At 38.5% G+C, this 24181-nt stretch overlaps 1 protein-coding gene and 1 long non-coding RNA gene across 3 annotated transcripts in view; one reads left to right on the top strand and one right to left on the bottom strand.

Annotated features, from left to right (window-relative positions):
• RHOH (ras homolog family member H) overlaps positions 1-8463 on the top strand; it is a 29215-nt gene extending 20752 nt beyond the window's left edge. Inside the window, exons 2-3 of one of the 2 annotated variants that reach the window (XM_070757075.1) lie at positions 4422-4599; positions 7114-8463. In XM_070757075.1, the coding sequence (XP_070613176.1) occupies positions 7279-7854 (576 nt within the window). In that variant the 5' untranslated portion in view covers positions 4422-4599; positions 7114-7278 and the 3' untranslated portion in view covers positions 7855-8463. The remainder of the gene's footprint in view (positions 1-4421; positions 4600-7113) is intronic. The other variant, XM_070757074.1, reaches the window with a different exon arrangement.
• The window catches only part of LOC139170200 (uncharacterized), a 62602-nt gene that overhangs the window by 37016 nt on the left and 1405 nt on the right, over positions 1-24181 (bottom strand). The gene's annotated exons all lie outside the window — the stretch shown is intronic.

The following is a 24181-nucleotide window of genomic DNA, read 5'->3' as shown; positions in this document are numbered from 1 at the left end:
CAAGCCCCTTACTGACCTCTTAGGAATCTGGAGAGGTCAACTGTGGACAGTCTAAGGGTAAAATGTTAAGGGTTAGTGGATGATACTATGGAATATATTATATATATTATATATTATATATTATATATATTATTTAATATTATATATATTATGACTGCATGACTGTAACTTGTTGCCTGTATCCTTAAGATTTCTATTAATATTGTTTCCTCATTGCTTATTTGATCCCTATGACAATCGTTAAGTGTTGTACCTCAGGATTCTTGACAAATGTCTCTATTCTATGTACACTGAGAGCATATTCACCAAATATGCTAATATATATGTGATGTTCCTTCAATATACCAGGGTGATTCGACACAAAATGTAACCCTTCCCTGGTACAGAGCTGAAGGGATTGGATACTGTAGCCTAGAGGATAATTCTCTGCCTTACAAGGCAAAGGTTGCAGGTTCAAGTCCCAGTGGGTATGGCTAGCTGATGAGGCCAAAATAAGGCCGAAATAGATCTATCCTAGTCTCCCTTAATTTTCAAATTCAGCTTAAACATGTGACACATACAGATAGAATTGTCGGCTATCAATAAAATTAACTGCCTTGGAAATGGCCCTGGGTTGGGCCGAGAGGCAAAAAAGGAGCTGTGATGTTCCTTCAATATACCAGGGTGATTCGACACAAAATGTAACCCTTCCCTGGTACAGAGCTGAAGGGATTGGATACTGTAGCCTAGAGGATAATTCTCTGCCTTACAAGGCAAAGGTTGCAGGTTCAAGTCCCAGTGGGTATGGCTAGCTGATGAGGCCAAAATAAGGCCGAAATAGATCTATCCTAGTCTCCCTTAATTTTCAAATTCAGCTTAAACATGTGACATATATATATATATATATATATATATATATATATATATATACACTGTATATATATATTAGCATATTTGGTGAATATGCTCTCAGTGTACATAGAATAGATATATATTTAAATATATATACTGTATATATATATTAAAATTTCAGCAAAAAACATGTGATACATACAGAATATAGTTGTCGGCTATGAATAAATTAACTGCCTTGAAATGGCCCTGGGTTGGGCCTAGAGGCAAAAAGGAGCTGTGACGTTCCTTCAATATATCAGGGTGATCCAACATAAAAAACATATAGCCCCTCCCTGGTACAGAGCTGAAGAAATCAGGTCTGGTGGCCTAGAGGTTAATTCTCTGTCTTACAAGGCAGAAGCTGCCGGATCAAATCCCAGTAAGGGTTGTGGCTAGCTGATGAGGCCAGAACAAGGCCATCCTAGTCTCCCTTAATTTTAAAATTTCAGCAAAAAACATGTGCTATATAATATATAATTATATGTGTGTGTGTGTGTGTGTGTGTGTGTATATATATACATACATACATACATACATACATACATATATAGCGTGTGTGTGTGTGTGTGTATTAGCATATTTGATGAATATGCTCTCAGTGTACATAAAAGAATAGAGACATTTGTCAAGAATCGTGAGGTACGACACTTAATGATTGTCATAGGGGTCAATGAAGAAACAATCCATATTAATAAAAATCTTAAGGATACAAGCAACAAGTTACAGTCATACAGTCATAAGTGGGAGGAAATGGGTGATATGAATGATGAGAAAAAACTAGTAGTAATAGTAGTGCAGACTTAGTAAATAGTTTACAGTGTTGAGGGAATTGTTTGTTTAGCAGAGTAATGGCGTTCGGGAAAAACTGTTCTTGTGTCTAGTTGTCTTGGTGTGCAGTGCTCTGTAGCAACGCTTTGAGGGTAGGAGTTGAAACAGTTTGTATCCAGGATGCGAGGGGTCAGTAAATATTTTCACTGCCCTCTTTTTGACTTGTGTAGTGTACAGGTCCTCAATGGAAGGCAGGTTGGCAGTAATTGTTTTTTCTGCAGTTCTGATTATTCTCCGAAGTCTGTGTCAATCTTGTTGGGTTGCAGAACCAAACAGGACAATTACAGAGGTGCAGAAGACAGACTGATAAGTGTTATCTTGTATCTTGATTTATATTTATTTATGGAATCCAGTGATCAAATTCAACAATCATTATAGGTCCAAGTGGAAACCTATAATATGAGCCGTTGGAATTTTGGCATGCGCTTGGGGTTTTTTTCAGTCAAAATTCAATTCCAGCATTATTGGTGTAAGTCATTCTTAAATTCTGACCTTTATTAATTAAGATGCATTATTTTATTCCTGTAGAATAATTCCAACTCAAAATTTGCAATTAAATCCCTTCATAAGGTAATTAGGGCATTGATGCTTTGGATTAGCTTCTTGAAATTCAAGTTTTCGTCGTCTGAGGAATTTGGTTTGTCTACAACTTTGGAAGGGCAATAATTTAGTCAAAAATTCTAAGCACAATGAAATTTAGTTCTGCAAGATCATAACTCCTGTATTAGCAGTGAAAAGTATCTGGGATTATTCCAAACCACAGTATTTTAACAGATACCTTAAGAGTATAGCTAAAGTGTTAGTCATTTCCGTGAACTTTTGAATAAGAGTTGGAAAGCCCCATTCAAACAAGTCGTAAGGAGCATTAAATATATCTTTTATAGAATAGAATAGAATAGAATAGAATTTTTATTGGCCAAGTGTGATTGGACACACAAGGAATTTGTCTTGGTGCATATGCTCTCAGCGTACATAAAATAAAATATATGAATTTAGGATTAGATTAATTTCACATAGGCATATTTGTTTGCCTTCAAATATGAGATGGAAAGCGTATAAACTCAATAAATAAAAATCTACTGAGAGTTGCCTCAAAATGTGAGATGAGTGGCATATATATAAAATTCAAAATATATACAACTGAAACAGATGGATGGATGGATGGATGGATATTTTGTTCTTTTTTCCTTTTTTAGTTTTTTTTTCTTGATCGGCATTTGCCATAATTTCTGCATATATTTTTTTAAAATTAAGACATTTTTTAAAAAGGACACCCACTTTAACTATTTCAGACACCGAGGTGGACTCGGCTCTTGAGTCCTGTGAACCACTTTTTAAAGGTCAGATTAGAGTAGGATAGGAAAGAAGGACAAACCGGGACAAACATCCGGTCACCTTCTTTTTAATTCAGTGATTAATTAAATATACTTGGAATACTGTGTATTTGGAATACTGTGTTCAGTTCTGGAGACCTCACCTACAAAAAGATATTGACAAAATTGAACGGGTCCAAAGACGGGCTACAAGAATGGTGGAAGGTCTTAAGCATAAAACGTATCAGGAAAGACTTCATGAACTCAATCTGTATAGTCTGGAGGACAGAAGGAAAAGGGGGGGGACATGATCGAAACATTTAAATATAAGGTTCAGGAGGGAAGTGTTTTTAATAGGAAAGTGAACACAAGAACAAGGGGACACAATCTGAAATTAGTTGGGGGAAAGATCAAAAGCAACGTGAGAAAATATTATTTCACTGAAAGAGTCATAGATGCTTGGAACAAACTTCCAGCAGACATGGTTGGTCAATCCACAAGAACTGAATTTAAACATGCCTGGGATAAGCATAGATCCATCCTAAGATAAAATACCGGAAATAGTATAAAGGCAGACTAGATGGACCATGAGGTCTTTTTCTGCTGTCAATCGTCTATGTTTCTATGTTTCTTATACATCTTAGTTCTCCAATCAAATTGCAAATACGTGGCCCCCTCTTTAATAGCCCAGCTGATCATGTATTAACTCTGGTTGTAAAATATACCCTTTTGCCAATAGACTTTTTAATAAATACTGTATAACCTGAGTGATTTTACTTACAATTAAAAAAACACATTAAAAGACGAATAATTCAAAGTCTGGCAGGGAAAAATAAAATAGACACATTCTGGAGTATTTGGACTGAACAATGAAGTTCAACAGGATGTTGCCACAATTTTTCAGAAACTTTAAAACACCCCCATCAAATTTAAAACTGTAGATCCTTGGAACAAACTTCCAGCAGACGTGGTTGGTAAACCCACAGTAACTGAATTTAAACATGCCTGGGATAAACATACAGTATATCCATTGTAAGATAAAATACAGGAAATAGTATAAGGGCAGACTAGATGGACCATGAGGTCTTTTTCTGCCGTCAGTCTTCTTATGTTTCTATACACATTATCATCTAGTTTTTAAGAACCTTTTTTCTCTTTCTGTTACTTTAAAAATTAGAAATCAGTCACAAATGGGGAAGTGCCCCTCCTTCAGCGCAAGTCAATTTGTTCCAAGCTATTTCTTTTTAAGTACCTCATACTGAAAACAACTGTGTGATTGTGTTTAATTCAAGCTACAGTATTTCCAAATTTGAGATTTAAGGAGTATTTGCGTATATGGACAGCTCAGGCTTTTCCTAAGTACAGTATTCTGAACCATGTATATTGTCTAAATTTCTCATGAATCAGGAAATGCCTATTGTTGCAAAACTGACCTCATAAATACTACCAAGCAGAAGCTGGGGCGAAAAGCCACAGATTGGAAGCTGTCTAGGAGATGTTGAAAATCTGTCTGGGAAAGAAATAGCAGCAACAGAAAAAGAAAAAAAAATCTCCGCGGCTTCGTATTGGACTGAGAGCTTCTCAGGTAAGAAGCTGCTTCACTAGCCCAACCGAGAAACTAAAATTTAAACTTTTGCTTCTTTTTCTCAGCTTGCCTTATTTTTATTTTTTTTAAATCACAAAATAAGGCAATGTTACCGTAGGTAAGATTCAACTTCCTCCCACCCAAGTGAGCAGAATAACAGTATGCTAAATCCAGCTGATACTGTGTGGCACTCAAGTTATAAATGTGTACACGCTCGGGTTTAAAATCCCGAGAGATTGGAAAGCAAAATTTATTTTATTTATTTTTATTTATTTATTTTGTCCAATACACAATGAAAGTTTTAGTGGGTATACACACACACACACACACACACACACAGTAAAATACATGATGAAGGTTATAGAGGAGATACTCATAGTAAAATATATCTATGAAAGAATAGAAAAGAAGATATAGTAATAGAACATATCAATGAAAGAAGAGAAGAAGAGATATAGGAATAGAAGAAAGGTATAGGAGATATAGGAGAGCAATAGGACAGGGGACAGAAGGCACTCTAGTGCACTTGTACTCGCCCCTTACTGAGCTCTTAGGAATCTGGATAGGTCAACCATAGATAATCTAAGGGTAAAGTGTTGGGGGTTTGGGGATGACACTATGGAATCCGGTAATGAATTCCACGCTTCGACAACTCGGTTACTGAAGTCATATTTTTTACAGTCAAGTTTGGAGCGGTTAATATTAAGTTTAAATCTGTTGTGTGCTCTTGTGTTGTTGTGGTTGAAGCTGAAGTAGTCGCCGACAGGCAGGACGTCGCAGCAAATAGCAAACAAGTTGACTGAGAAAGATATAAACTGGGTTTCAGGCTTATCACTTGTGCAAAATATACTGTAATGTAGAATCTCGGTTAAGGAATCTTGGGGAGTGGGTGAAAGGAGGAGAATTTAGCAAAAAAACACAACACGGAGACAACTGGCACCATTTAGAGAGCGGTAGAATCGTGCCTGTAACAAACCGTATTTCTACTTCAGTCGACAGTTGATCTGCACTGTGGTTTGGTTGGCGTCTTTGATTTTTATCTGAATGTTAAGGCAACATTTAAGCAAGAGAAGGGAAGCGGCTTGCTTAACAACCAGAGGCCCCATTTTTAGCTACGAGGGACCAAACCCTGGGGAACTAGGGAAAAATAAAATAAAAATGGGTGGCTTTGTTGCTCTTTTGCTTTTGTTGTAGTTTCTCGGATCTCAACTAGAACTCATTTCTAGCAAGGGAATGTTCTTTGCAGCGCTGTTATTATTTCCTCAGTAGAAGTATGGCTGAGCTTTTGAAATAAGAGATTATGTTGTTCTCTCTGCAAGTCCGCAAAAAAAAATAATGTGACATAGGAGATAACGTTGGATACGGGTCATCTTCAGATCTCGCCCACAAATTTATTTGGTGATGTTGATCTGGTCACTATGTCCCTATCAAAACTACAGGTTGAACAAACTACCTGTTGTCAATCACCGAAGCCTGCCATTCAATTTTTAAACAGAGGTTCATATCATTTTGGTTGGTAATTGGATCCCAACTTGATAGATTTATGCTCTTGATATTCCTCAGAGGAATTCAAAAAGAGGATATAGCTTGTAATTCTTCGGGGAAATACAACTCTGCAAAGCAGGTTGGCTTGAGAGCGCGTCCAGCTTGCTTCCATTGCTAATTGTGCTTTTGAATCTAACCTTCCCATCTTTAGCCTTAACTCCTAGATTTACACTGCTCTAAATGTCAGATTGTCAGTCGTTAATTGGTTTGGTTTCCATTTTAAGTCTTCTGAGTATTTAGCATTTGTGTTCAATCAAGGAAATAATATCCTTTAACCTATTAATCTACCGGTAGTCAGTGTTCCCTCTAATTTTTTGGTGGGGTGGGCGGAAAAGTATAGTGTCTAAGCGGCAGTCCCTTCAGGACTGGGCAGCACAGAAATAATAAATAAATAAATAAACAAACAAAGAAAGAAACAAATAAATAAAAAACCCACCCTGTTTTGCCTCAGAGAATTTCAAAATAAAATACTGTACTGTGTGTCTATAACAGTGAGCTCATAATAGGGCAACTCTATCAATATCAAAATGCCACTTAAGTAGTTGAGCTAGTTTCAAACTAGATTTTGATTTTCTTTCTCTCTTCCTTATTCCCATTCTTTTTCTTTTTCTTCCTCTCTTTTTTCTATCTGTTTCTCTCTCTTCCTCTCTTCCTCTCTCTCTCCTTCCCTCTCACTCTTTCCCTCTCGGCTTCTGGGCAGGTTTGGAAAACTCTGAGTTGATGATGATTTTTAAGTGAGCGATTGCTCACTGCTCAGCTTAGAGGGAACTATGCGGTAGTTAAAATATAACATACACCATGGTGGACTCCTTCAAGGCAGAGGGTTACATATTAACCAACAACAAGATTGTTCTAATTGGTACAAACCATATGCAATCTGATTTGTGTGTCCAAAAATGAAATGGGATGGAATGGGGGAAAATGATGATTTGCAACCAAAATGCCAACCATGTTCTCTTTCCGCTGTAGGTCACTCCTTGGACTTGGTGAACTGGGGCAGCCGTAGCAGCAGGAAGTTTTGAATTTTTGGGGGAGAGAAATGCCACAGGTCACCATAGCAAGGTGATTTTTTATTTTTTAATCCTATTTCCTGAGAAGCCTTCCTAGGAGTGGCTCCACTTGAGAAAGAGGAGAATGTTGGATTCAGTCAAGTGCGTTCTAGTAGGCGATGCCGCCGTGGGAAAGACAGCATTGCTGCTCCGTTTCATTTCGGAGACCTTTCCGGATGCCTACAGGCCGACCGTTTATGAAAACACCGGAGTGGATGTCTTCCTAGATGGCAGCCAGATCAGCTTGGGCCTTTGGGACACCGCTGGCAGCGATTCCTTCAAGAGCATCCGCCCTCTGTCCTATCAACAGGCCGACGTGGTGCTGATGTGCTATTCGGTGGCCAATCACAGCTCGTTCCTCAGCTTGCGGAACAAGTGGGTGACGGAGGTCAGGACCCATTTGCCCCGAATCCCGATTTTGGTGGTGGCTACCCAGACCGACCAAAGGGACGCAGGCCCTCACAGCACCACCTGTATCAGCCTGGTACACGGCAAGCAACTGGCTAAGGACATCCGTGCGAAGGGTTACGTGGAGTGCTCCTCCTTGGCCAATCGGGGCATTCAAAAGGTGTTCGAATGCGCCGTACGGACAGCTGTGAACCAAGCCAAAAAACGATCGAGGAGGAACATTTTTTCAGTAAATGAATGCAAAGTTTTCTGAGACTGGACTGAACACGGCGTCATTTCCTGCCTTCACCTTGCAGAATGATTTTCGTAGCAGAGTAAACACGAGCCTCTCCTTCTGTGGACATTAGGATGGGCCGTTCAGCCTGGGCATCTGGAACTTGTGAAGAGAAGCCGGGCTACGATGGGATTTCCAGCGGCATGCATTGGAGAGTATGAGTAGCAAGCCGGAGCCTTGTTTCTCGTTAGGATGGAAAAGTTAGTTTATTTACAACTACAAGTTCTGTTGGATTCATAAAAGGGGTTGCTTTCTACACCTGAGATAATGGATGGATAATTTATATGGCAGACTTAATAGAAGCTTAATAGGTCAGGGATAATGTGAAATAAACAACGTTTAATTAAATGTTTTTTCCATCTAATGTATTGTAGAGATTGTTGCCTACTAACAATTTTGAACATTCTGTTACTGAAAAAAGTCTTTTCTACCTTTTTTTTTTACGTCAAGAGATCAGATTTCCTGGTGAGGGGAAAAGGAGATCCTACCAGTTTAACCTGACTTAATTTATACTTTATAGCATCCTGCCAGAATGTGATATTGTCCTGATGGTTCTACTTTCAATAAAAGCTGCCAGTGTGAAAATAAGACAGAAGTAGTCCTCGTGTTATGACCACAATTGAGCCCAACACTTAGGATGATAAGTGAAAGATTTGTTAAGCGAGTTTATTCCATTTTATGACCTTCCCCATTGAGTATCAGTGGTTTCCAAAAGGGGATACCATAACCCTAGTACAGTAGTACCTCTAGATACGAGTTGCTCTACATGCGAGTATTTCCAGATACGAGCTAGGAGGGGAGAGACATTTCTGTTCTACTCCCGAGCTGAAATTCGGGATACGAGCCGAGCGTCCACTAGGTGGCGCAAGAGTCCTTGCTTTTGGTTAGAATCCTTGCTTTTGGTTATCTCCCGGGGGGGGGGGAGTTATTTGTTCCAGAATACGAGTTGCCTCGAGATACAAGCTCCCTTATGGAACCAATTATGCTCGTATCTAGGGGTACTACTGTACACTTCAACCGTATTGTTGGAAAAAATGTCCATCTGGGTTCAGTTCCACGTAGGGAGAAAAACAATAGAAACATGGTGGCTGGTTGGAAAAATGGATTTTAATGGTGGACAGGACCACGTGGTTTGAGGTCCTGGGTAAAAAGGCACATGGGTGATGTGATATATACATACGTACATACATACACACACACACACACACACACACACACACACACACACTGTCCCAGGCCCTAATGGCCCCATTGGCAAAGGTGGGAGGAATGAGTTGCTGCCTTCCTTTTAGGGAAAATATTCTGCCCTTTTAATACAGTGGTACCTCATCATACGAACTTAACTGGTTCCAGGAGGAGGTTCGTAAGGTGAAAAGTTCGTAAGATGAAACAATGTTTCCCATAGGAATCAATGTAAAAGCAAATAATGCGTGCAAATCCTTCAGGAAAATCCCAAACTTTAGAAGGGAGGCGAACAGAGGGCAGGGAGGAGCAGCTAAAGGGGGCGGGTGGAAGAAGCAAGGCTAGGCTAAGGGGTGAGTGGGAAGGAAGAAAGGCAAGGGGGGCGCCCCTCCCTTTTCGTTCTTCAAAAGACACCCTTTCAGTGCCTTTGCAAGCACGTTGTTCTCTGCAAAAAATTTCCTCCCCCAAGCTGCCCCTCCCTCCTCCCTTTTCTTTCTTCAAAAGACACCCTTTCAGTTCCTTTGCAAGCACGTTGTTCTCTGCAAAAATTTTCCTCCCCCAAGCGGCCCCTCCCTTTTCTTTCTTCAAAAAAGGGGGGGAAAAGAAACCCCTTCATCCCAGCAGCAGCTGCTTGGGTTCGTAAGGTGAAAATAGTTCGGAAGAAGAGGCAAAAAAATCTTAAACACCGGGTTCATATCTTGAAAAGTTCGTTAGAAGAGGCGTTCGTAAGATGAGGTACCACTGTATTTCCTAAAATATCAAATTTTTCTAGGAAAGGGGTGGGAGCTAACCACCTACACTCCTAAATATAAACCATTCACCAAGCATCTGAATTTTTATCATGTGACCATGGAGAACGTTGAGAAAAATGGTCAAAAATCACTTTTTCCAGTGTCGTCATAACTTTGAATGGTCACTAAATGAACTGTTGTAAGTCAAGGATTAGCTGTATATGTTATATCCTCTGATCCTAGTAGGGTGTGGATAGAGATCCACTGACTGTTACTCCCACTTTTAATCACAAATCAACAGAATGAATACTGAGAGGTCCTTGATGCTCTTTGATCGTGGGGATTTTCTTACAGAGGTTTCTTTACCAAACCAAGTAACGCCATCATCCCAAAGGTACTTTTTAAAGAGACAACTGGACTTTGTGGTTTTTCTTTGAAGACATTTTGCTTCTCATCCAAAAAGCTTTTTTTTAAAGACTAGAATAGAATTCTTTACTGGCCAAGTGTGATTGGACACACAAGGAATTTGTCTTTGGTGAATATGCTCTCACTGTATATAGAAGATACATTTGTCAAGAATCATAAGGTACAACACTTAATGATTGTCATAGGGTACAAATAAGCAATCAGGAAACAATCAATATTAATATAAATCATAAGGATACAAGCAAGTTACATTCATACAGATATTTCTGGGAGGAGATGGGTGATGGGAATGATGAGAAGACTAATAGTAATAGTAGTGCAGCCTTACTGAATAGTTTGATAGTTTTGAAGGGATTATTTGTTTAGCAGAGTGATGGCATTCGGGGGGAAACGTTCTTGTGTTTAGTTGTCTTGGTGTGCAGTGCTCTGTAGTGATGTTTTGAGGGTAGGAGTTGAAACAGTTTATGTTCAGGATGCGAAGGGTCCATAAATATTTTCATTGTCTTCTTTTTGATTCGTGCAGTATACAGGTCCTCAAGAGAAGGCAGGTTGGCAGCAGTTTTTTATGCAGTTCTGATTCTCCTCTGAAGTCTGTGTCGGTCTTGTTGGGTTGCAGAACCAAACCAGATAGTTATAGGGGTGCAGATGACAGACTCAATGATTCCTCTGTAGAACTGGATCAGCAGCTTTTTGGGCAGTTTGAGCTCCCTGAGTTGGCACAGAAAGAACATTCTTTGTTGTGCTTTTTTGATGACGTTTTTGATGTTAGATGACCATTTTAGGTCTTGAGATATGATAAAAGCTAGAAATTTGAAGGTCTCTACTGTTGATACTGTGTTGTCTAGTATTGTGAGAAGTGGTAGGATGGGAGGGCTTCTCCTAAAGTCTACCACCATTTCTATGGTTTTGAGTGTGTTCAATTCTAGATTGTTCTGGTCGCACCACGAGGGTAGTTGTTCAACCTCCAGTCTGTATGTAGTTTCATCGTTGTCTCGAATGAGACCAATCACTTATGTATCGTCTGCAAACTTCAGTAGTTTAACAGATGGATCATTTGAGATACAATCATTGGTATAGAGAGAGAAGTGGTGAGAGTACACAGCCACGGGGGCCCTCTGTGCTAATCGTACAGGTATCTGATATGATTCTTCCACTCACACTGGATTGTGAGGAATGGAAGGATTTATATTCCTTGCAGACAGCTGCAAATTTGCATCTTTTTAGAGTTATTAAGGTCACCTGGAGGTTTATCTATGACCTCAGGGTCACCTGAGTGGTGCAAATGGGCTTGGAACCTTCTTGGAACTGCTGAAAGGACTGTGTTGTAGACTGCAGGTAGATGATGTCCTATCCCTCCCTGTCTGTTGAGAGAAGGCTGTTCAATTTGAACCCAGATGGCCTCTTTGACCCCACTTTCCAACCTGCGGTCTTTTCTGCCCAAAATGTGGACTGCTGATTCTTGTCTTGATGGATTTGTTCTCCTATATTCCTTTCCAAGGATTCCAAACCCTTCCATTCCCCACCATCCACTCAAAGCTTGAAGAAGCTTCTGGGATGTTTTTCTTTTTTTCAAAGGAAGACAAGAAAGTCCAGTTGCCTCTTGAGGGAATCTCCATAGCCATTTAGGTAACATCATCCATGAAATAACATCTTCCATCAGAATTACAATTATTAAGTGTCTGCTGAATTGCATGGAAAGCTCTGCTTTTTGGCGAAAGATGATATACAATGAGGGAAGCTAAGCATACTTACCATTTCACAATGAAAGCTACGGGGTCCTTGGAGCTCTCTGAGCTTGGTGGTAGTTTTCCTGCAGACATTTCATGTCCCAACTAGGTTCAACAAATGTTCTCTTCTATTTGATAATGAAACATCTGCCAGAAAACAACCAAGCTCAGAGAGCACCAAATATGGTAGTCTTCTGGGTTTCTTCTTCAAAACCAGAGGACTATCACACTTTTATTTTATTTTTACATATTAATTTAATTTTATCAAGTACGTATTGCTAGTATACATAGATATACTGTAACACTGTTTATATACATGAGATGGGTACTAACAAGAGGGAAACATTAGGACAGGGACAGTAGGCAAACTGGTGCAATTATGCACGCCTCTTACTGACCTCTTAGGAATAGGGTGAGGTCAACAGTGGATAGTCTAAAGTAGTGATTTTCAACCTTTTTTGAGCCGCGGCACATTTTTTACATTTACAAAACCCTGGGGCACATTGAGTGGAGTGGGGGTGGGGGCCTAAAAAAAGTTTGGACAAAAAATTCTCTCTCTTCCTCCCTCTCGCTCTATTTCTCTCTCCCTCTTTCTTTCCCTTCCTTCCTTTCTCTCTCCATCCCTCTTCCTTTCTCTTCCTTCCTTCCTCTTTTTTGCTCTCTTTCTCTCTCCCTCCCTACCTCCCTCTATGTCTTTCTCTCTCTCTCCTTCCCTCCCTCTCTTTCTCTCTCTCTCTTGCTTTCTTTCTCTCTCTCTTGTTCTTTCTCTCTCGCTCGCTCTTTCTCTCTCTTACTTTCTTTCTTTCTCTCTCTCTTTTTCTTTCTTTCTCTTTCTCTCTCTGAGCTTCATGGCACACCTGACCATGTCCCACGGCACACTAGTGTGCCGTGGCACACTGGTTGAAAAACACTGGTCTAAAGGTAACGTTTTGACGGTTTGGTGACAAAACTACAGAGTCAGATAGTGAGTTCCAGGCATTGACAACTCAGTTCCAAAGCTGTATTTTCTCCAGTGAAGTTTGGAGCAGTTTACTTTGAGTTTGTATCTGTTGTGTGCTTCTGTTGTCAATATTCCAAGTAGCATCCAAGCTAAATCAGAGTCCAAGTCAAAGTACTCCTCAAAGTTCCAATTTATTAGCAGAGCCATTCTGGCACCTACACTGGGAAACCTAAATCTGAGTTTCCCACCCAGTTGAAAGTTCACATCCCTCATCCCCCACCCACAAACATGTCACGTTGTCCACTCAGATTGTGCCAGCGTGGCCAACCCTCCTTCCACTTCCACCCAGGTGGGTGGGCCTAGGATGGCCTTGAACCACTCAAAAGAATGCTTTGTGACTGCATCTGTTCCCTCATGAAAATCACCCCTCCCAAGTTCCCATAAACATCAGGCCTTCTACAGATAGTGTGGCAAGTTGATTTATCACCAACTTCTGCACTGGCTTGACACGTATATTGTTGTGGTTGAAGCTGAAGTAGTCGTTGACAGGAAAGAGGTTGTAGCAGATGCTACACGAAATGATCAAAGGCCCACTTATGGGCCTTTGGTCATTTTGGTAGAAGGACCTTAATGAGCATTTCTTTAAGGAAGGAATGGAAGGAAAGAAAATGTTCGCAGGTCAAGCTATTCTTCCAGGCATAAGGAGGGACCCTTCTGTCTCTAAAGATTGAACTGCCACTTGACTGGTGTACTATAGGGCAGTGTTTCCCAACCTTGGCAACTTGAAGATATCTGGACTTCAACTCCCAGAATTCCCCAGGCAGCATTCGCTGGCTGGGGAATTCTGGGAGTTGAAGTCCAAATATCTTCAAGTTGCCAAGGTTGGGAAACACTGCTATAGGGTTCCTGCTTGGGCAGGGGGTTGAACTCGATGGCCTTCATGGTCCCTTTCAACTCAAGAAAGGAAGGAAGGAAGGAAGGAAGGAAGGAAGGAAGGAAGGAAGGAAGGAAGGAAGGAAGGAAGAAAGAAAGGAAGAAAGAAAGGAAGAAAGAAAGAAAGCCCTGGTATCCTCTGCAACAATAGGAGCTGTTCTGGGATCGTGCAGGCCCTCTGAGCTTGGAAAGTTTTTCACTTATCTAAATTAGCCTCATGCATGACAAGGTAGAAAGCAGGAAACTATTTGAGTTGTAAGACCCTGAGAACTCTTGTCAAAAATTTATTTTGAACAATGTTTTTGTGGTTTCAGTTCAACTACTGGCAATTACCTTGAGAAGCTGATCTGTTTTTAATTTTTAAGAGCTCGTCAATTGGCTGTCATTCTCAAGGGACATAGGGTTCGGGTGGGCAGGATGGAAACTTCTTCCCACTTTAAAATGTTCTGTCAAGGTTGTGCTTAAATTAGGAACTATTTATGTAGGTGCTAAACAAAACCCATGTCATTTCCTATAAAAAGTAGAAGTTTAAGCCATCTAAAATAGCATATGCATTTTAATTGGTCAAACAATAGGCAGGTTGAACAGTGTTTTTCCCCGAAACTACTGATCGGTTCTTAACAAACACTAAAATGGTATGTATTCTCTGTTTTAACACACATGTTCTTAAATTATAGATTTTCTGAAACTAGTTAACTTCTTGTAATAAAAAGATATATGCAGCATCTAATTTTCATTTGTTAAGAAAAGACTTAGTTGAGCCTGCTGGGTGATGTGATCTTCCTAGGTGCCATGAGTTGAGTTCTGTTGCTAGATCTGTAGAAGGCTAATCCTATCTTTGTTGGATCTTGGGTGAGGGCATTTGCCTATGAATAGACTAGCCATCTCTTTATCTCTTAAGTGAGGTGGGCAATTGAGAAGGGTGGGGGCTAATAAGAATGAGTCTGCTTCCTGCCTAAAAACATGTTTCTCCATTTCTCATTCAGGGAAATACAACATTCTGCCTTTTTAATATTTCCCACAATATTAACAACAATAACAGAGTTGGACGGGACCTTGGAGGTCCTCTAGTCCAACCCCCTGCTTAGGCAGGAAACCCTACACTACTTCAGACAGATGGTTTCAGGATTGTAATATAGAGGAAAGAGCCACCTGTCTGCAGAAATATGTACAATTTATTTTACAGTGATTTTCAACCTTTTTTGAGCCGCGGCACATTTTTTACATTTACAAAATCCTGGGGCACACCACCAACCAAAATGACACCCTAAGACACTCTCCTCTCATTTTCCATCCCTGTCTCCTCCCCACCCTTGTGTGTGTGTGTGTGTGTGTGTGTATACACACTCTTGAACCATTTCCAAAAACAGGTGAGGGCTGGGGGGTTTTCTCTTATTATTTGGGTGCTTTTTATCATATGCTTTAAATCAAGAGTCACTTCTCTCTCTCTCTTGTTTCTCTCTCTTTCCTCTCATTCTCTGTCTCAATCATTTTCTCATTTCTCTTTTTTCCTCCCCTTTTTGCTCATTTTTCTCTCTCTCTCCCTTCCTCTCCTTTTCTCTCTCTCTCTTGATTTCTTTCTCTCTTTCTCTCTCCTGCCTTCTTTCTCTCTCACTCTTGCTTTCTCTCTTTTCTTTCTCTCTCTTGCTTTCTCTCTCTCACTCTTTTTCTCTCTCTTTCTCTCTCTCTCTCTTTGCAAGATTGGAACCTGCGCTTCCTTCTTCGCGGCACACCTGACCATGTCTCGCGGCACACTAGTGTGCCACGGCACACTTTTTGAAAAACACTGATTTAGAACATACTGGTAGAAAGGAATCTTCTTACATGCTTATGACTGCAATCAAAGCTATAATGAAGGAGAGAGGAAAATGGACAGGATGCTTTTTTAAAAAAAAGGTGTTTGTGAAGTAAATAATAAATAAATAATAAATAAATAAAATAACCATATCCTGTGTTTTTATGTTTGAAAACCTGGCAGCTGTCAATTACTTACTGGCAGGTTGGGGTGCATTTCCACAGCCAATTTCTGGCAATATATGCAAGGAAACGAAAATAAAAACACAAGAGAATGAGCTAAGAAGGCTCTTGACTCATTGAACAGCAAATATCAAAAAAACCATGCCAGTCGCTAAGGAGGCAAGTGGGCTACCCTGTATATTCCAGACTTCACTTCTTACTAGAATATATTGCTGAACTATCTAGAACGATACCCAAAGTTAAAATATCATCTCTTTAGTTTTGGTGGTATGAATATTAAGACTGTGCAGGACTACGGATACAAAAGGAGAAAATCAGAATGCACACAGGCACACTAGTTATGTTATCCCAAGAAAACACAACTACTATAAAGGCACATTCAGAGGAAATTTTCCCGTTTGAAACCAAAGCATCGCCCTAATATATAGTATGCATCTTGACAAATACTGTTTCCTTGCTAAAGAAATAAAACAAGATTTAACATGATTAAAAATGAACCCAGCCACCTCTTGTATGGTTGCTCTACTCTTAGCAATCACAACTAGCAGAAAAAGATGGTAGAAGCATGGAACCTGGAGTTGCAACATCACCCTTCTTAATCAGATTTGAAAATGGGAACAGATGTCATGTGCTGGCAACTTTTCATTATGTTTCTAAGAAAATCAAACAATGCTGTACAATAAAGGAGAATGTTTATAGCTCAGGGTTGAAATGAGATGTCCTTTGAGCTTGATGTTCTCTGAGCTTGGTTGTTTTGTTTTGGTTGTTTCCTTGCAGAAATTTCATTACACAAACTACATAACATTATCATATTCCCCACCATTCAGTGAGGATTGAAGAAGCTCATAAGATAAAAAGCAAAAACGTTTTCAAGGGGGAAAAAACCAAGAAAGTCTAGTTGCCTTTTGGAAAAACACATTTTGGACAATCATCAGTGCTAGTAAGCCAAAAAGGGAATAAAAAGACCAAAAAGGGAATAAAAAGACCCACCCCGAGTCTGCGGAGAGGGGTGGCATACAAATCCAAATAATAAATAAATAAAAAATAAAACACTTCTCCATCAGCAATCAAGCTCCAGCTGAGCACAGATTAATTCCAAGGCAAACTAACAGTAAACAGACCTATCAAAGAATTTCCAAGACCACTCTCATCTTCATTGACCGGGCAAGCCACTAGGAAAAAACATTGAGAGCAAGCTGCACTTCTCACTAGCACTGATGTTACCTAGTTTGGGTAGTAAAATATTAGAAGAAAACAGCAAACAGAGAGCAAAAAGAATCTTTCCATGCTACACAGGATACATAAATTAAAGGCTTAGTTGAGCAGTTGATGAAATCTTCCCAGGTGCCATGTGTTAAATTCCATTGCTAAATGTGTTAATCCTACTTTGGGTGAGGGCATTTGCCTATGAATAGAGTAGCTATCTCTTAAGTGATGTGGGCAATTGAGAAGGGTGGGGGCTATTAAGAATGAGTCTGCTTCCTGCCTAAAAACATGTTTCTCCATTTCTCATTCAGGGAAATACAACATTCTACCTTTTTAAATATTTCCCAGAATATTATTATTAACAACAACAGCAGCAGCAGCAGCAGCAGCAAAGAGTTGGAAGGGACCTTGGAGGTCTTCTAGTCCAACCCCCTACTTAGGCAGGAAACCTAATTATGCAACATCTGCTTAAAAACTTCCAATGTTGGACATTCACAATTTTTGGAGGCAAGCTGTTCCACTGATCAACCATGCTGATTGTCTGGAAATTTATCCTTAGTTCTAAGTTACTTCTCTCCTTGTTTAGTTTCCATCCATTGCTTCTTGTTCTACTCTCAAATGCTCTGGAGAATATCTTGACTCCTTCTTTGGGGCAACCCCTGAGATATTGGAAGGCTGCTATCATATCTCCCCTAGCCTTTCTTTTCATTAAACTAGCCACGCCCAGTTCTTGCAACCTTTCTTCATATGTTTTAGCCTTCAGTCCCCTAATCATCTTTGCTGCTCTTCTCTGCACTTTTTGTAGAGTCTCAATATCCTTTTTGCATTGTGGCAATCAATACTGAATGCAGTATTCCAAGTGTGGCCTTACCAAGGCCTTATAAAGTGGTATTAACACCTCACGTGATCTTGATTCTATCTCTCTGTTAATGCAGCCTAGAACTGTGTTGGCTTTTCTGGCAGCTGCTGCACACGGCTGGCTCCTATTTAAATTGTTGTACACTAAACCTCCAAGATTGCTCTCACAATTATTACTGTTGAGCAATGTACCACATGTACTGTATCTGTGCATTTGGTTTTTCTTGCCTAAATGTAGAACCTTACTTTTTTCACATTTCATTTTCCTAGGAGAGGGGTGGGTGCTAACTTTCTACAATCCCCCCACTTTTTTTGTCAAAACATGTGAGTGAGACACATACGTTCTTGGCAAAAGATTAAAAATTTATCAGATCAGGGAGACTGAATGGGTGTTTTTAATTGTTCTGATGCAAAGGGGAAGGCATTGATATAGGCAGCCGAAAAGGATTCCTTTAGTGGCTCCCAAAAGAGGGGTTTCAACTAGGAAGGTCTAGCTGCCAGGACAAAAGTTCAAGATAGCCTTCAACAACAGTGGTGGTCTTGTCGCTGTGTTTAAGGCATCAGGCTAGAAACTGGGAGACTGCATCTTCTAGTTCTATCATAGGTTCAATACTAGCTGGGTGTCCTTGGACAGTCATTCTCTCTTAGCCTTGGAAACAAGCAAAGGCAAACCTCTTCTGAAATCTTGCAAAAAAAATAAAGCCCCCACCAAACTATGGGGCTTTCTTTATTCATGCAGTTGTCAGAAGCCAATATCAATTCAAAGGGACAAAATAAAAATAAATAAAAATTAAAAACCCAACAGCAGAACATTTATCTGCTGATTTATATAAATGATGCTACTAAGACAGGAGGCACCAAAGCAGGCAGATCTGGTTTTATAATTAAACAATAAACATTCAAATTTCAAAAGTAACATTTTCCCTCTTCATTTATTTCCCAATCCATTTCAGATAATGATGACTTTGAACAAAAAAAATTAGAAGGCTTTTAAGATATGATTTGTTTTTATTAGGTTCTGAATATAATCATTTCATTCCGCATTTGCTTGGTTCCTAAAACAAGGTTTCAATAGGCTTGGTTTTACAAATTTCTACACAGGAATGTGATGTAATTAATCTTTATTTTTTTAAATGAATCTTTTGAGCCTCAATAACAAAAGATGTAAACATTCTGTTCAGGGTAGATTTTATATTTAATATAACCCAACATGAAGGCTTCTGCAAGAACACTAAAAAGTACAGTAATTTTAAACTGCACCTTACTTCAAAGAATTTCAACGATTTACCCTTGAAAAGTTACTTTAAAAAATACAAGATACAAAAAATCCAGCCAATACCACAGCTAATATATTTTCTATCCTATTAACTACATACTTAAGCCAAAGTCTACCCATTGACAATATATGAAGAAAAATGCATAAGTGGTTTACCATTGTCTACCTACAGCAAAACCCCACAAAATCCCACCTATTTTTAGAAATAGGTGGATACAGCTGTGTTTGATGCCTATTATCACTTCACATGTATTTAACAAAATATTGCCTAAGGTCTTGATTGCACAAAAACATGAATCCTGAATCAACCTGCAGTTAAAGCACATTTAGGAGGTGAAAACAGTTTGGTAAAGAGAGGTCCTTGCTCTTGTTATTGAATTCAATGCTAATTGAATCACAAAGATTGATGTCCCTAGTCACATACCTTTGCACCTAGTCAGTTGCACTGTTAAAATGCAATTTTATCAACAGAAATCAGTCTAATCTCATCAATGGAATTAGCCTCACAACCCTTTTGTAAATTGTAAACAGGATAATTCTTCTCTTCTGCCTGTGCCCTTGCCTCAATCATCCCCAAGCAAATTCAATTTGTTTTTATACAATGGACTACAAAAATGAAGGAAATGTAGCTACATTATGCCTCCAGAACTGGGAAAAGAGTTGATTTGTGAGCATTTTATTAAAGTGTATAGTAAATTGAATTGCAATCATTTAGACCAGTGATTTTCAACCTTTTTTGGGCCGCGGCACATTTTTTACATTTACAAAACCCTGGGGCACATTTGGGGAGGGGGGGGGGGCTAAAAAAGTTTGGACAAAAAAATTATCTCTCTCTCTTCCTCCCCTTCGCTCTATTTCTTTCTCCCTCCCTCTTTCTCTCCCTTCCTTCCTCTTTCTTTCTCTCTCTCCATACCTCTTTCTTTCTCTTCCTTCCTTCCTCTCTTTTTTGCTCTTTCTCTCTCCCCCCTACCTCCTTCCATGTCTTTTTCTCTCTCTCTTGCTTTCTTGCTCTCTCTCTCTTTCTCTCTCTCTCTCTTTCTCTCTCTCTTTCTCTCTCTCTTTCTCTTGTTCTCTTTTCTCTCTTCTTCTCTTTCTCTCTCTCTTTCTCTCTGAGCTTCGCAGCACACCTGACCATGTCTCGCGGCACACTGGTTGAAAAACACTGATTTAGACTATGACATGGCATAAATCAATTTCATCTTGTGCTCCCTCTTTTAAAACTACATTTTTCTAATTACCTTAAAACTTTGGGTTTTAATATTAGATCTACATTCTCCTTTCATTTAACAACTAGACTGAAGAGTTCCAGAAAACATGGAAACTTGATCTTGATTCTGTGATATTTCTATAGATTAGTATTCTTTTCCTATTTTATTATTATAGTCTAATCAAATTGAGATATTTACATTTTGTTTTAGAATCCAAAACATTTTCTCCTGTAGTAGGCTAAATATTCACTTTATGAGAATTATTTTTTCCTATAACAGGATGGATTTTATTATTAACATCATTAAGTATGTGAAATTTGATGTTTGACTGATCTTTCTTTTCACAAGCCAAGAACACTATTATTTTTAAAATTAACCCAATATAAAAAAGTTAGCTTGCCTGTGTTGGATATATCCACTTTCAGACATCACAGGTAAATCTAAATACAGGTAGTTCTCGACTTACTATCACCACTGAGTCCAAAATTTCTGTTGCTGAGCAAAACAATTGTTAAATGAATTTTGCCCCATTGCAGGATCTTTCATACCTCAAATGTTAAAGGAATCACTGGAGTTAAAGTTAGTGAAATAGTTGTAACACTGAACAGTCAATAAATGAACTCTTGTAAAGTCAAGGATAATTATACATCTTAGTTTTCTAATCAAATTGCAAATAAGTGGTCCTCTCTTTAATAGCCCAGGTGATCATGTTTTTGCCAGTATGCCTTTTTATAAATAAAACCTGAGAGGTTTTGCTTTACAATAAAAAAACACATTAAAAGACAAATAATTCAAAGTCTGGCAGGTAAAAACAAAATAGACACATTCTGCAGTATTTAGATTGAACGGGATGTTGCCACAATTTTTCAGAAACATTTAAAACACCCCCCATTAAATTTAAAACTGTACTATAGATATTGTATTTTTAAAAAAATAAGAGTGGGATTTTTTAAAGTAGGTAAATGTTTAATTAAACATGGTGCTGCAAGCTAGTGCAAAAGTCTGGCTAGTTTTGCTAGTGCAAAAGAAACTGGTTGGTGAACGTGATGGTACATATACTAAAGGAAACCGGGTAACCACAAAGATGTTTTTCTTTTTATACCGGAAACACCTGCCACTCCAAAGAAAATAAAAAGTATTTCACTCAAACTGTCTTGAAGAGAAACCACACACATTTCTTCCTATCAATATATTGTACATTTTATTGAAACAGACAATTTATTTCAAGCAATTCTTCCAATTGAAACAAGGTATGGTCAGGAAAAGCAGCAGTAGGACACCACTTTTTTTAAAGAGGAAAACAGGCAGTTTCATATTTTTTTATGAAGTTGATTGCTACTTGTGTTTACTCAGAAGTTACTCTGTCACTCAATCCTGAAAAAGTTCTTAATGTCCATGAAAGTGGTTTTGTATTTACTTAGTTTAAAAAATTTATACAATTATATTTCGGCAGAAGGGATTTTGCCTTCTTTCCAGATCTAAAAGAGAGTGAATGACCCAAAATCACCCAACTGATTTCTGTGTCAAAGTGTCCACTCTTAGTCTTAAGCCTTACCTGAAGTGAATCACAAACTATGCTTAACTGATCACTTTGGGCTAGCTTCAAATAGCATCCAGTCCAATTATTCCCTAGAACAGGGGTCCCCAAATTTTTTACACAGGGGGCCAGTTCACTGTCCTTCAGACTGTTGGAGGACTGGACTATGAAAAAAACCTATGAACAAATCCCTATGCATACTGCACATATCTTATTTTAAAGTAAAAAACAAAATGAGAATGTACTATTTAGAGGGCTGGAAGAAGTCTGAAATTCATATATGTTTATGTTTTGTTTTTAATTTTTTTTCATTAACATCTGATTGTAGGTTTTCTTGGCTTATAGAAAAATGTATAAAGAAAGAAGGAAGCACTTTGGCATAATGGTTAATAAGTTAGAAATATAATAATAATAATAATAATAATTTATTGGATTTGTATGCCGCCCCTCTCCGCAGACTCGGGGCAGCTAACAACAATAATAAACACAACCTGTACAATCCAATAATAAAAAACAACTAAAAACCCCTATTATAAAACCAAACATACACACAAACATACCATGCATAACTTGTATGGAGAGAATTTAATTTAAAAAAAATGAATGTAACTGGATGACAAAATTAGGAAAAAAAACTTTTGCAACTTTTTTGATGATTGATATTAGTTACTAACCAAATACCGCATTTTATTCATAGAAAATTAGATGGAACACTGTGTTGTGTCACTCACCCGCGGGCCGGATAAATGGCCTCAGCGGGCTGCACGCGGCCCCCGGGCCGTAGTTTGGTGACCGCTGCCCTAGAAATTCAGGCACCCAGAGTTGAATGGAATCCAAAAGAATCTATTTCCCTGAATTTGGGATGAAAACAAAAGTAGGCGATTTTTTGTCCTTATCCGACAATACAAATAAAAGTATTTGAGCCAAAGCAAAAAGTGTTTATTAAAAGGGGATACATTCAGTGTATGTTGATTACACATAGAATTGAAAAACAGTAAATGCCAATTAAAGTTAACAAGTGGCAGATTTATGGGTTACATTGTTCTTCCCCAGCTGGATTTGCATTTTAAAAGTTGCAAGTGTATTTTCATTTGTATCTTTCTTAAAAGTTGCCAGTATATGTATATATATATTCTTTTGTATCTTTCTTAACACTTGCATTTGCATTCAAGGACTTCCAGAATATACTCATTATTGTTCAGTTGCTGAAAAGATTAGTTCTCACATACTAAAAACTGAGCTCAGAACAAAGAAGAAAAATGCTTTCTTGAACATAGAGTGCCCTGCTAAAACGCTAATAACATGTCTACTAAAAAGCTAATATTGAAGCCTAAATCCAAAGGTGCTTTTTCCAATTCAATAGAATCCAGTTGCCATTTGGTGGGGGTATCAATTTTAGGATAAGCATGACGTGGATGATCAAGAATCTCCATATAAAATGAAGGACCTCAAAATTCCAGATAAATATAATTGAACTCCGCTCTAGTTCATCCCAAAGGAGCTTTTTCAAGAGGCAAGTGGACTTTCTTGTTTTTGTTTGAAGATGTTTCTCTTCTCATCCAAGGAGATTCTTCAACTCTGTAGTTATAGCAAAATGTCGATGGAGATTCTCAGTCATCCAGGTCATGGTTGTCTCAAAGGTGGCTTTTCAGGAAGTCACTGGACTTTCTGATTGTTCTTCAAAGGTGTTTCGCTCCTCATCCAAGAAGCTGCTTCAAGCTCCTGCAAAATGAACTACAAATAAATTCTCCAATGTCTCACCAAAGCAAAATTTGGAGGAGGAAATACCTTTCATTTTTCCCCCCACAAGGGCCTTTGGTGAGGCTTAAAAAAATTAAAAACGTTTTAAATAACATTTGCATTATTTCATCCATCCATTCATTTATTCATTCATTTGCATTTCTAGGCCGCCCTTCTCCAGCAGACTCAGGGCGGTTTACAAAATAATATCAATACAAAATACAAAATTTATGAAACCCAAATATAAAACCTAAATCTTTAAATCACAGGCATTTAAAACTATTTCAACCAAGTTCATTCCAATCACAATCATGTTTTCTTTAAAGTTTTGTGTATTAGTTTTTCCAAGTTTTTAAAACAACATTGCTATAATTTAACACAGATATATGCCCGTTTTCTTATATTTGTTACATTTCTAACTTTATCTCTTTATAAGTACACATTATATTACATGTTTATATATTTCTCACTTTTATATGTTCTTTCACACGTTACCCCTGTTTTTTGCCTTTATTGACAGTCCAATTAAACCAATTATTCCAAACCTCACAGTATTCTGAGTTAC

This window comes from Erythrolamprus reginae, chromosome 7 (genome assembly GCF_031021105.1).
Source record: "Erythrolamprus reginae isolate rEryReg1 chromosome 7, rEryReg1.hap1, whole genome shotgun sequence".
In the NCBI taxonomy this organism is placed as follows: domain Eukaryota; kingdom Metazoa; phylum Chordata; class Lepidosauria; order Squamata; family Dipsadidae; genus Erythrolamprus; species Erythrolamprus reginae.
The sequence above is the reverse complement of the archived record's forward strand: the minus strand, read 5'-3'. Positions and strand labels throughout refer to the sequence as shown.